Source organism: Choristoneura fumiferana, chromosome 14 (genome assembly GCF_025370935.1).
Source record: "Choristoneura fumiferana chromosome 14, NRCan_CFum_1, whole genome shotgun sequence".
Classification (NCBI taxonomy): domain Eukaryota; kingdom Metazoa; phylum Arthropoda; class Insecta; order Lepidoptera; family Tortricidae; genus Choristoneura; species Choristoneura fumiferana.
The window spans coordinates 2582479-2595772 of record NC_133485.1 but is presented as its reverse complement, the minus strand read 5'-3'; the positions used below and the strand labels follow the sequence as shown (position 1 = coordinate 2595772).

The following is a 13294-nucleotide window of genomic DNA, read 5'->3' as shown; positions in this document are numbered from 1 at the left end:
TTGCATATTAACCAAATAAACGATTCTTAAAATGCCATATAACTTTATTTAAAGATATTAAATAAACATAATTTATTATTTACAGGACAACTAAATGTGAACCAACTTACAAAATATAAATAAGTACGCAAACAACTGGACACTCAAATGAGTAGAAATTAGATGAATGCGCCACTTTCTACGTATCTGGCTCATTTTTGACGGAAAATAATTGAATATGGCAACATTTATCAAAATAGTTTCCTATCCTCTCATCCGTTTCTACTCTTTTATTTGGGAGTAAATTCGACTATCGAAAGAGAATGTCTATCGTACAACCACACAAATAATTATTACTTGTATATGAACGAATAGTGAATGAAACTTCAAGACGTGACGCTTACAAGCGAAATAGTACGTATATATTTTTCTAAGGTTTAGTTGCGTGGGTTTCCTTGGCGAATGAAGGAATACTTCTTCCAGCGTAGTTTCGGTGAGGGTGTAGTCTTCGATGAGTTGCGGGAACTTTTCCCTCAAGCCTTCCATGAGCGCGAACAACTCGCTGTATGGCATCACATTCTTTATGTGGTAACGCATCATTGTCTGAAACATAAAAACGAATTGACACATTTTTTTACTTCGAAAAATTGGAGCTATATCAAAGCCCACAACACACACAAACGACGGGTGCGGGTCGTGCGCGGGCCCGCGACGGGTGTATTTATATGGCGGTATACGGACGCACGACCCGACCCGCGCCCGTAGTCGGTGTAATGGCGTACAGTACATATTATTATCGCCATGTAAATACGCCTAACCCGCCCCCGTCGTCTGTGTGTGTTGGGCACAGGCTACTAAGAGATACTACGTACACAGACTACTAAGAGATACTACAGTGGTGTTGGGCTTAATTCCCTGATGTATTGCCATTAGTGTTAAACGTCAAAAAAAATTACTATTTAATCTACGTGTAGCGACTCCATAGCGCCATCTAGTGAGCAAATATAGAAACTACAACTAAGATATGAATAAATACTAGCTAAGCCAGGAAATGTATGCAAAGTAAACGGTAAGCAGTAAACCATCTATTCTAAAGGGATTCTAACCAAAAAATATATCTTTTGGTACTAAAACCATGGATATAATATACTATCTTTAGGTACTGACTCCGTGGTCCTCCATCAGTTCACTCTGCGAGAACTTGCGCTGCATCTCTTGCATGAAGTCGTGCTTGATAGCTTCTTTGGCAGGGTCCTTCGCGGGCGCCGACTCTTCGGCGGTTGTCTCAGTTTCAACTTTTCGTTTTCTAGCCCTTTTACGAGCAACTTTCTCAGGTTTATTTTCTTTTGGAGCATTTTGGGACTTCTCCATTGTGCCATAGAGACCTGCCACGACATAATAAAACAAGTTAATAACAATAAGTATTTAGTGCCGAACTGCCACGTATGCTTCTCTGAATAGTTCTGTCTGATTGAATAGTGAATACTAAACTGCTGTTTTAATTCAAATTATAGCAGTTCTTTTCAATACGATTTCCAACTTCACATGTACTTACCTATAATTAACAATAAATTATTTGAGTTTGAGTTTGAGTTTGAATTACTTGTTTTTAGTTTAAAGCTTTTATGGTATCGTTAAATGTCCATTTATTAAAGTTGTTTACTCTACCGGAGATTTAAACGTTTTCAAATTACCATAGGAAATGTGGTCAGGGTGGAACAGAAAAACATTACCTACTTGGTACATACCTGTTTTCAGAAAAATCGTCACTCATTCATAAGTCATAAAATGGACGTGTAACTTAGACCGAGGTAGAAAGTAAAGTGATACGTAGCAGTATGGGTAAATTGCAGGCGCTCGCGATCGCATTCACCATCTCTTTCTGCCCTCATCTCATACCGTCTGACAGTAAGAAGTGGTGAAAACATTTGCGATTCCGAGTGCTTTAGAAAATACCTAAAGCCTAAGGTATACTTGGGTCAAGTAACTTTTTAGTGTTGTTATTCTGCCCCGTAACTCCGGAGAGATCAGTGACATTTGCCTAGGAGATGAGCCGCGAAAGAATTGTCTTAAAACTATCACAACTCCTAACTTTTAGTGGATTTATGCTCCATAAAATCATACTTTTAATAAGTGACATGGGAGACGTTACCATGGCAATCAGAAACACTAAAATGTTGATTGATCCACTTACTGAACTCCTGGAACAGTTTGAAGGTGACGGCATAGCCAGCGGCGTGCCGCGCGCGCAGCTCGGCCGCGGATCCAAGCGCGCAGATCTCGCCACCAGACATTATGATCATTCTCTCACACAGCGCTTCTATCTCGTCCATACTGGAAACAACTATAAGTTAGGAACGTTGAACATGGTCAAGGCCGGCCGTGGCCTCATCGAGCAGAGCCGTGTCTGAGTACTGGCACTTTCGATGGCCACTTAAGAGCGTTCCAGAAGGTTGTAATGTAAACCAGTATAGCGATGCCTTACTCCATCTAGTGAGCAAATATAGAAACTCTGACCGCATCCTAAATCGCGCTTTCGAAGTTTTTTAACTCGGACGCATATATACAACCTCTGACGCTTTTCCTTCGGACTTTGGTCCCCAGGCAGATGTTATGGCTGGGGAGAAATTTCTCTATTGGACCCTCCCCCCACATTGGTGACCCCGACAATGGACAAAAACGCAACCTTCGGACTTCGGTCCCCAGGCATAACACCTGCCTGGAGAGATCTCTATTGTAGCCTTCCACCACACCAGCGTTCCAACAAACTTCCGCGTTCCTTGACTGGAACTAGGTTTAAAACCACGGTTGTATTTCGGCTACACGGTTTACAACCTCACCTCACGCCAACACGCTAGCGAATCAGTGGCAAAACACGCGCCTGTCTGCGAAGGACGTTGAAGGTCATGTTCAAGCCGCATCCAGCCGAAGCAACTGGGGGTCTATGGGGGAGGCCTATGTCCAACAGTGAACGACTAGCGGCTGAGATGATGATGGCGATAGCGGAATTCAGCCACACGGCCACGATATCGATGCTGGCGGTAGGCTCGTCCAGAACAGAGGTATCTGAGTGCTTCACTTGCCTTGGATTGGAGTGCTTGGCCATCAGAATGTATAACGGTTTACAGGCGGCCCGTCACCGTTGATATCGACGCCGTTCTCAGGCTCGTCGAGTCGGACTGTTTAAAAGCTGGCATATAATTCAATTTTCACTTACCTATGCGACGTTACAATACAGCCTTGGAGTGCTTAGCCCTTAGTATAGTGGTTTGCAGACAGCAACGGGCGGCAGTATCGACCCCGTTCTCGGATTCGTCGAGCCGGACTGTTTCAAAGCTGGCATATTAGGTATTCAGTCATTACTTGCCTATGCGACGTTACAATGACAGCCTTAGAGTTCTTAGCCCTCAGTATAGCGGTTTGCAGGCGCCGACGGGCGGCGATGTCGACGCCGGCGGTGGGCTCGTCAAGCAGCGCCGCGTCGGACTGTTGGCACAGCGCGGCGGCCGCCGCCAGCCGCCGTGCGCAGCCACCACTGTACGTGCTTACGCGCTTGTTGGCGTGCTTCGTTAGTCCTGCACCATTTCAAACTTTTGTAACGTATCAGCTTGCTCTTCAAATGTCAAGCGACTTCTTCTTATTAAGTAGAGATTTCCTGACAAAAGTTATCGGTGCTGTTGTTTGGGTCGGCTTGCCACGGCAATAAGTGCATGCTGCGTGTGCGTTAGCAGCTAGCTACCTTGGAAATGACCCACTACACTACACCATAAATTCGCTAGATATCCCATTTCCTTAGTTATAAATCAATCCAAAACGTGACACAAATGTCAACGGACCTAACGGATACAGCACCAACTAGCACATACCAAATAATCCCTCATTAGCACGTCAGTCGTTAGCTGGCGCCCATCAGAAGCGATTTCTGAACCACACCAATCGTGTTAGATTTAGATTATGTTATTATGAGTTAGAACAGTAGAAAATTACAGATTCATTTCATTCGCTGTGGTATTTTTTGGACTCGTCCGTGGCCATGATGTCAAACATTGAGGCAGGTGCACGTATATTTCCGATTATTACAACTCACCGACTTCTTCGATCCAGGACGAGGCTTCGCCGATGACGTCTGCGGGCTTGAGCCCGCGCAGCGTCAGCACCAGCTCCAGGTTCTGGCGGCCCGTCAGGAAGTCGTCCAGACCGAAGAACTGCGGGCAGTAGCTAAGCGTGCGCATGTACTGGGGGGAAGGAACCATAAAATAACAATGTATTGAATATAGCATTGTTGGAGATATTTACAGAATTGAAGGTAGTTCACTCAGACAAATAATTTGAATCAGGGTTAAGAAGAAGAGTTCTTAGGAGTTTGACTTCCATGCACAATGTCCGGGTCAATTGTTGGCTCTCAGAGCCGACATCTGACAAAACCATTTGCATTTAGCACTTCTTTGATCTGTCCCTTGTGTAGGAACTGAGCCAGCCAGCACCCTGAGGCTGAAATGATCATCTGGAGTGTACAAAGCTTCAACAAAAGTAAGAAAAAACTGCATGCACACGGAGAAGCGTAGTTTAAACCAGCTTTGCTTTGCAACATCTTATCTACTCTTTATTTGGTCTTAGGCTGTACCTTGGTTTTATGAAGCAGATCATTGAATTGTCCGTTAGAATACACGCTCCCGCGCGTGGGGAACAATTCCGCACTCAGCATCTTGAAAGTCGTCGACTTCCCGGCTCCATTTACACCAAGCAGGCCAAAACACTCACCTGACATGAACAAACCAGAAATATTCAATCCGAAAAGGTAAATTTGCTACCAATTTAAACGCTGACAGAAATCTTTATACTCGTACTACTAGCTGACGCGGTTTGCACAGAGCGGGTGGACGCTTATTGAAAAATACCTATGAGTAGCGCTAACTGCACGCGTCGCGTGTGCGACGGATTGGACTATGTGTGCGTGCCCGCTCCGTGTACCCACACCAGCTACCTTGGGCACTTTTAGCACTTTATTTTTTTTAATTTACCTTTTTTGACGGAAAAATTAATACCCTTGACAGCATGATACGATTTCCAAGGGCACGTCTTAAATCTCTTGTGTACTCCATGGCACAATATCGCGTCTGTTATCTGGTTTTTGGCTGCAACAAGGTAATCTTTTATTTAAAAGTTTGTGAGGTTCAGAATGTGTATTTCCGAAAGCACTTTTCTGGTCCTCACACTCCTGATAAGTGGTGAGAAGCGGGAGGTGACAATAGAGAGATCTCTCCAGGCAGGTTAATACTGGGGACCGAAGTCCGAAGGGAGAGCGTCGGAATTTGAATATGTATAAGGTGCTAAGCTAACAAATTAGGTACCAATATTTTTAGATCTTAGTATAAAATATTTAAAAGTTTGTTACTTTTTAGAGATAATTAGAGAATTATCTTAGCTGCGTGAAAACAACCTGTTAATTAGTTAATTAATAGTCAGTGATGAAAACTTCTTTGATTGTCTTGACTATCACGAGTAACTGGTCACTTCATTTGGATAAATTAAAGCTTTCTTATTTGTCCAATAAATTCGATCGAATACACGTCTTTTTGCGCTGGCTCTATCATGTCATACATGTCATATCATGTCATATTCATATTTAAATTACTACACATATTTTAATTGTCACCGTGACGTTATTTATCCCCCATGTCTAGGTATTACCTGCTGATAGGCGCATCAAATTAGAAAAAACCCAGCTAATAAACTATAACTGTAATTTTCTTTTTCTACCTATTATATAAAGTATTGTTACTTGTAGTTCTAGTTAAAATAAAAAGAATTAAACATTTTAAAACTCCGCGTCAACGTGAAAAAAAAACTAAGTTTTAGACACATTTTGATTTCATAAGTACCTACAGCATCCACACTATGTATGTATATTTGTATGTTTGTCCGTCTTTCACATCGAAACGGAGTGACGGATCGACGTGATTTTTGGCATATAGATAGTTTATGGGCCAGAAAGTGCATAGGCTACTTTTTATTTCGGAAAAACGCACAGTTCCCGAGGGAACAGCGCGCGATAACTAATAAAGAGGTTGATAAATGATGTGATAATTGTTTATGAATATCAAAAATACTATTTGAAATCATCCTATAAGTGGTTTGACGTCATCGGCACTTTTTGTCTGACCCCTGATTATGTGTGTTGATAATTTACTAATAAACCAAAATAACATAACTACTTCAAAAGTGTTTAATTTATGCCGACAACGTATTGTTACTAGTAACTATAAGAAACAAATAAACAAAAATATCTCTCGTGTTGTAGTGGTGTAGTAGTCGTCTCATAGACTTATATACCCCCTCCTAAATTTCAGGCTGCGACCGCGTCTGCAAGTACTATTAAGCCCAACACACACAGACGACGGGTCAGGCGCGGGTCCGCGACGGGCTAATTACATGGCGGTATATGGACGCACGACCCGACCCGCGCCCGCCATCGGTGTGATGGCGTCCATATACCACCACGTAAATACGCCCGGCCCGTAGCGGGCCCGCGCACGACCCGCACCCATCGTGTGTGTTGGGCTTAATTGTAGTTGTACTATTACCTACCTACCTACTTATTCTGTGTAGTCAATGATTGTCAAACTTTTATAAACACGTGGGGCGGAGATTTATTGAAATATTGGAAATATTGTCTTCATTGAATCGATAATTAAATTTTTCAAGATTAGATAAATGATTGTCGTGGAATCACGTTAACCTATAATTATTATAATAAGCTCTTAGTTTTCTGTATAGAATTATTTAAATAAAAATATGTTAGGTGGGTGACAGACAACAAGCATATTGTGATAAGGAGACATGATAAATGATTCACAGTCTCTTTAGTTCTTAACATGATTATATTTATTTACACATATTCGATACCTACACATAAAAATACATTAAAATTAGACTAATTTAAAAATATTAATAGAAGCAAAACAAACTAATAACTAAACTATAACTAAAAGAAATTTGAAAAAGTATCCCCCGCGGCATGGACCCAAAGATGCTGGCAGCATTTCCTCGCTGTATAATGCTGCGTTCGAAATCTCACGATACTAACGCCATCTAGCGATATTTGGCCTGTCGAAAAACCCTCATTGTTTTTAGTTCAATTTAACTAGTTCGTTTTAGCACTGCTTACGTTTTTGAACAGTTTCTTCGACGTATTCCTTTTCAGCGGTTACCACAGGATCGTCGAAGCGAGGTGGAGGAAACTTCAGCCTGCAGTTCTGACATCGGTCAAATAACATCTTAAACAGCCCGTGGTCCGCCAAAAGCAGGAGTACCTAAACAATTTTTTTTTTTAGATACTCGCTCGCTACAAATCTTTACCTAAATTTGTGATCCACCATTAAAAATGTTACATACATGTTAATGGTTCACACAGTAGCATTAAAATTATGAAAACGGAATCTAACCTTTAGGGACAGTGAAGGTAAAAGAGAACTGTCATGTCGTTTTAGTGGTGTATCCAGATAAATATTTCTGCTTGATATTATATGCCGATCTCTGTTTTTATTACTATACTAGCTGTTGCCCGCGATTCCGTCCGCGTAGTATTCGTTTATCGCTATCCCGCGGGAACTATACAATTTTCCGGGATAAAAACTATCCATGTTCTTCCTCGGGATTCAAACTATCTGTATACCGAATTAAATCTAAATCGGTTTAGCGGTTTAGACGTGATAAGGTAACAAACAAACAGACAGACTTACAAACTTTTGCATTTAGTGGGATCATGTCCGTCATGAACTTACGGAGTAAACGACGAATTGGCAGGCCAGAATGAGCACCCCTTCGCCAGGAGTATCGGTGCCGAATTCCCAGTAGCTCGCGTAGTCCTCTTTCGCTGAAGCTAAATACATAAGAAAATACTTTACTTTTGAAACAAGGGCAACACGACAAAATTACGTGACCACTACCATGAGTTTACACTGACCGTACTCGATAGCGACGGCGTAAATTATTTGTATGGAGAATTGTACAGTATCACTACCATGAGTTTACAGTGACCGTACTCGATAGCGACGGCGTAAATTATTTGTATGGAGAATTGTACAGTATCACTACCATGAGTTTACAGTGACCGTACTCGATAGCGACGGCGTAAATTATTTGTATGGAGAATTGTACAGTATCACTAACATGAGTTTACAGTGACCGTACTCGATAGCGACGGCGTAAATTATTTGTATGGAGAATTGTACAGTACCACTACCATGAGTTTACAGTGACCGTACTCGATAGCGACGGCGTAAATTATTTGTATGGAGAATTGTACAGTATCACTACCATGAGTTCACAGTGACCGTACTCGATAGCGACGGCGTAAATTATTTGTCTGGAGAATTGTAAGACCGTACTGCCTAACGTTTCTGACATTCGCGATCGCATTTAAATGACATATTTAGCATACAAAAACTGTCATTTGATCGCGATCACGAGTGTCAGAAACTTTAGACATACAGCCTCAGGTAAGGTGCTGGCACAAAATTAAGTGTGGATAAGTAGTGCAAAAAATTCGCGTTGCTAACCGAACGAATGAAAGAATCGTACACCTACCAAGCAGTTCAATGATGTGTGTGAAAGTCTCATACGTACGTACTATACGGACTATACCTAGTGCCATCCACGAAGACGCGTGAATTTTGCAAAATGAGACTTAATGACATAGTAATAAGAACCACGGCACGCGTCATCGTGAATGACTCTACCTATAAGCCCGCGTGCGAAATACAGCTCAAGCTTTCTGTTTCTGAGAGGTCTAGCCCAACAACGGAAGAGGTCTCCAGCACCAATGTCTGACACAAAAAAGCGTGCAATACGACTCTATTTTTGGGGCCGGTAGGACGTGTCAGATATTTCTGCACGCTTCACTGTGGCAGATATTATGCATGGTTACTGTACAGGGCGGGAAGATGAAAAAAAAAACTCACCACAACAGGCGTCCGCATTGAAAGTTGATATCTGTGCTATTTTGACAGGGCCAAGGGGGCAATTACGCTTGTTCAATTTGCACATAGCGTTCAGTCGTGCCACCACGCTGCTTTCGCTGAGCGCCATCACCATCGTATGGTATGGCACCACGTACGATAAAATAACACACACGTAATAAAAGTACCCTTTTTCATATCTCTTATTATTACGAATGATTATTTGGTTAGCGAGGTGAATAATTGGTGTTACCATACCTGAAAGAGGGGTGAAGATTAATAATATATTAACCTCCTGTTTCACGATCCATTGATTAAATTTATCTGACGGGTAAATGTGATGCCGTCTCTGTTTGTTTTGTTCGAATAGACAGAGATGGAAACACATTTATCCGTCAAATAAAATTAATCAATGAGTGGTGAAGCAGCCCCTATAAGTATCACAATATTGTAGACAAACTTAATTTCTTGCAATATCGGCCAGATGGTCCGATAAACTTATTGTACCTGCACGGCAGAAAATTATTCCATAGGTCTTAAATTTTATGATAGGTAGGTATGCAATTTTCTCTCTGTGTACCTGTTTTCGTATCGCTTATTTCTGGTGTACAATAAAGTCGAGTCATTGTATTGTTTTGTAGAGCTATGAAGCTGCCAGGTCACACTTTAAAATCAAGGTGTAGAGTTAGTAAAGCCAAGGCTCCTTAGACCTAATAACTTTTTACAGCAAAATGAGCTTGTGAGTCTTGGCCGCCATTTTTACATGATATGTTTTTGATGGGTTTTGATTTACTTAAATTGTATAGGTAATGAACCTTGTACTAAGGCTATACGTAGGTACTCTAACAAAGTCCACTTACTAAAAATCATGTTCATAATAATCAAGAGCCAAAAGGTAAGTCTGGCTGCGAACAGCACGGAGGTAAGGTACATCACGGAGCACATCGCCATCAGAGCCAGCAGGAGAATCACGGACGACGAAACTAAACAAAGCAAAAATAAACCTTTAGTTCATTTAACAAAGCAGATCACACCAGAGACTGAGACACAAAAAGCTCTTGCATAACATCTAAAGAGAATACCACATGAATTGTACTTAAAATTAAGTAATAACAGATTTTAAACCTGGAGGTTTAAGTCCCATTTAGACTTAGTACGCAAGAACTTGCATGCAAGTTTCACTACATTGCGGTATTTGTTTGATCAACTGAATTCATTGTCCCTCAATAGTCTGCGATGTAATGCAACTTGTATGCAAGTTCTTGAATGACCATTGTATTTTTAATCGGGAAGGCAAACCCAAAGAAGGCGGTAAATTGAAAAAAAAGGTCGGTAACCACTGATGAAGACACAGCAGTATACTTACTTAAAAAACCAGCATGGTTAAGAGTACTGTCCTCATCGAAAAGTAATTGGGCGACGATATTGGGTAATATGAAAAACAGGATCCCAAGAAATATGTGAGTCACGAGAGTTGCAGTCCAGTACACGATGAGCGGACAGCCGCACATGAGGTGGATGTGCCTGGTACCAGTCGCGCGCTCCGCGCTGGGCAGTTGGACGTAGCCAGAGAGCACATTCGTGACAACTGAAACAGTTGAGCAACTAAAGTCTAGATAGACAGTCCCTTGAAATATATCAGTGGAGTTGTAAGAAACTTCTAAGGGCTTACAGACGAACAGCTACAACTGTCTAACCGACTGCCCATACATTTTCCATTGTAGTTCCATTGCATGCAGCAAAACTGCGCGCTAGCTGCGATTTGGGCTCCACAGAAAACCAGCGTTACTGCACATAATGTGCGGCAACACATGCTGAGTGGAGACCCTTTTTGGTATCCTACCGTGTCACCAAGTAACATAGTTTTAGTGCTAGTTTTAGTCTTAGTTTTAGGTGGACTTATGGAGCCAAAATAAACCTTTCTTTCTTTCTAAAGGTATGGGCATTTGGCAGTTGGAATGCAGTCAGTCTGTAACAGGCCTGCTAAGTCGTTGCACTCTTGGCAATGAAAGTGGTTGTCAGTTGAATATTGGAACGACAGCTTCGTGATCATTTTGTCGGGACATTGGTGTGGTGGATTACCCCATTCCTTTCATGCTGTAAGTAACTACTTAACCTCTTCACCGCCACAAAACCAACGAAGTGACGTGCTCTGTACGCCATAGTAAAACCAGCGACAAATCAACTTGATTTTTAATTCCATTGCAGAAGGTTTAATTTCGAGTTGAATGTTGGTCATGTACTCGTGTAGATGACCGCGGCGTGTGAGACAATGAGGGCTATCGCGAATGAATTCGCCACTAGAGGCGCTAGTGTAGCGTGAGGTCTCCGAAATGTCAAATCTCATAGTTTTTGGGTGAGCTACGCGGGTTTATTTATAATTAGAATAAGTTCCGGGGCAATGAATGTCTGTGTTTTGAGACATTTTTGTCTTTCGGAAACCTTTGTCCTCCCTTTTTTCCGAACAAAACGGGGACTATGCAACACTGTGGCATGCTCGATATTTTTATGTTACGGTTTTAAGGTGTATTAAATATGATTTTAATCTAAACTTTGTTTTCACGCCCGTAATAACAGACTTTGAAAGCCATACTTAAAAACCTCACGCAACAGTGCGCCATCTAGTGAGACAAAAAACGATAGCCCTCATTCCATTGGCTGTCACGTTGTCACGACTGGATGACTCTGGCGGCGAAGAGGTTAATTATAAATTTCGCTCCTTCGTCGTAGCAGCGACACACGTTGTAAATTGTGCCAGTAGCGTGCGGTGCTTGATCGCCCATGGGACCTTCAACGTAATGCTACTCGCACCGTGTAAACTTCCGTTGCAGGTGGTAGGACCTTGTGCAAGGTCCGCCCGGATTGCTACCACCATCTTGCTCGCTAATCCTGCCGTGAAGCAGCAGTGCTTGCACTGTTGTGTTTCGGCGTGGAGAGTAAGACAGCCGGTGAAATTACTGGCACTAGAAGTATCCCATCTTAGGCCTCTAGGTTGGCAACGCATCTGCAATACCCCTGGTGTTGCAGATGTTTATGGGCGGTGGTGATCTCGTACCATCAGGAGACCCACTTGCTCGTTTGCCATCCAGTCGAACAAAAAAAAAACTTAAACTAAGAAATAATGGTTGATAAACTTTTTCCAATTTGAACTTACCCAAGGAGTACATAACATACCACATTCCCGTGATAATGGGCATTTTGGAATGGATTAGTTTTTTGGGAGTAACAAGTTGGACCGGTGTATTGTTGGTACTTGCAGCTAGTGCGTTGGCCAGCAGACGAAACGTCGTGTGAGGAGCTATAGATTCGTAGTGATCCTGCTATGAAACGTGGTGTTGAATTGAAACACTATACACATACCTACAGTACCCGGCCATAAAGATTGCACATCGGTATTTAGAAAGAGACTCGGCTAATTTCGGCTTCGTAGAGCGTTGTCCACTACTTATGTGACGTTTGTCAGTCGTTATACAGGTGCAATAGAGTACGTACGCATTTAGATGAAAATATATAATAAAGAGTTGTTGAAACCCCCCAAAACTTTAAATTGTACGATGGCATCTTTGGGAAAAAGAGGGAACTATCGTTTTTCTGGTAGTTGCAACAGCTCTCTAGATATCAGAAGTTTACATGTCATTATTTTGACGTAAACTAATTAAGTCCATAAAGGTGCAGTAAGTAAAATGATTGATGGACGGTCACCTATGTTCGGAAACAAATATAATAGGGATGTTGACGCCATTAAAAATAATTCGAAGGCACGACTCCAGTAAAAAAAAAAACGCTTTATTATAGCCCTGAAAACCAGATTAATTTTCGATTTACTGTAAAATTAGATTTTTTGTTACATACATACATCCCAGCCTATATACGTTCAACTGCTGGGCACAGGCCTCCTCTCACAACAAGAGGGCTACAGATTAGGGGGACAGATTTTTGTTGCTTTAAAACAAATAAATAGTTAGTTGATTGAGTGTGCGAACAAGTGACGTCATAAGCTGCTATTTCCATGGGAGAATTGTGTTTTGACAGCTCATAAAAAGTACGTCAGTTGATTGGTGGTGTCAACATCCCTATTGTCTTACGAAGACCGATATGCAATATTTATCGCCGGGTACTGTACCTACCTAGGTAGGTATTAACTTAACTAACACACTATGGCGAATGAGATATGAATGAACCTTAATATCGTTGGCTTGAATTCCATTAGCAACCGTACTGTCGATGCTGGAAATCGTCGTTATATCCAAACTTTGCATGACTGCAAAAAAACCAGGGGCACGTTAGTTGGATTTCGCAGCTTAAAAGTGTTTATGAAACTTAGGTTAAAGCAAGCACTTAAGAATGTTAAAAAA

The 13294-nt window shown here is 41.7% G+C and overlaps 1 protein-coding gene across 1 annotated transcript in view; it reads right to left on the bottom strand.

Moving 5' to 3' along the window:
- Positions 1 to 89: 89 nt before the first annotated feature.
- LOC141434700 (phospholipid-transporting ATPase ABCA3-like) overlaps positions 90 to 13294 on the bottom strand; it is a 35991-nt gene continuing 22786 nt past the window's right edge. Inside the window, exons 20-33 of the mRNA XM_074097132.1 lie at positions 13121 to 13200; positions 12094 to 12256; positions 10306 to 10527; positions 9800 to 9922; positions 8943 to 9197; positions 7764 to 7861; positions 7148 to 7292; positions 5001 to 5114; positions 4604 to 4740; positions 4067 to 4214; positions 3347 to 3554; positions 2174 to 2313; positions 1147 to 1364; positions 90 to 582 (exon numbers count right to left, since the gene is read on the bottom strand). Of these exons, the coding sequence (XP_073953233.1) occupies positions 307 to 582; positions 1147 to 1364; positions 2174 to 2313; positions 3347 to 3554; positions 4067 to 4214; positions 4604 to 4740; positions 5001 to 5114; positions 7148 to 7292; positions 7764 to 7861; positions 8943 to 9197; positions 9800 to 9922; positions 10306 to 10527; positions 12094 to 12256; positions 13121 to 13200 (2327 nt within the window). The 3' untranslated portion in view covers positions 90 to 306. The remainder of the gene's footprint in view (positions 583 to 1146; positions 1365 to 2173; positions 2314 to 3346; positions 3555 to 4066; positions 4215 to 4603; positions 4741 to 5000; positions 5115 to 7147; positions 7293 to 7763; positions 7862 to 8942; positions 9198 to 9799; positions 9923 to 10305; positions 10528 to 12093; positions 12257 to 13120; positions 13201 to 13294) is intronic.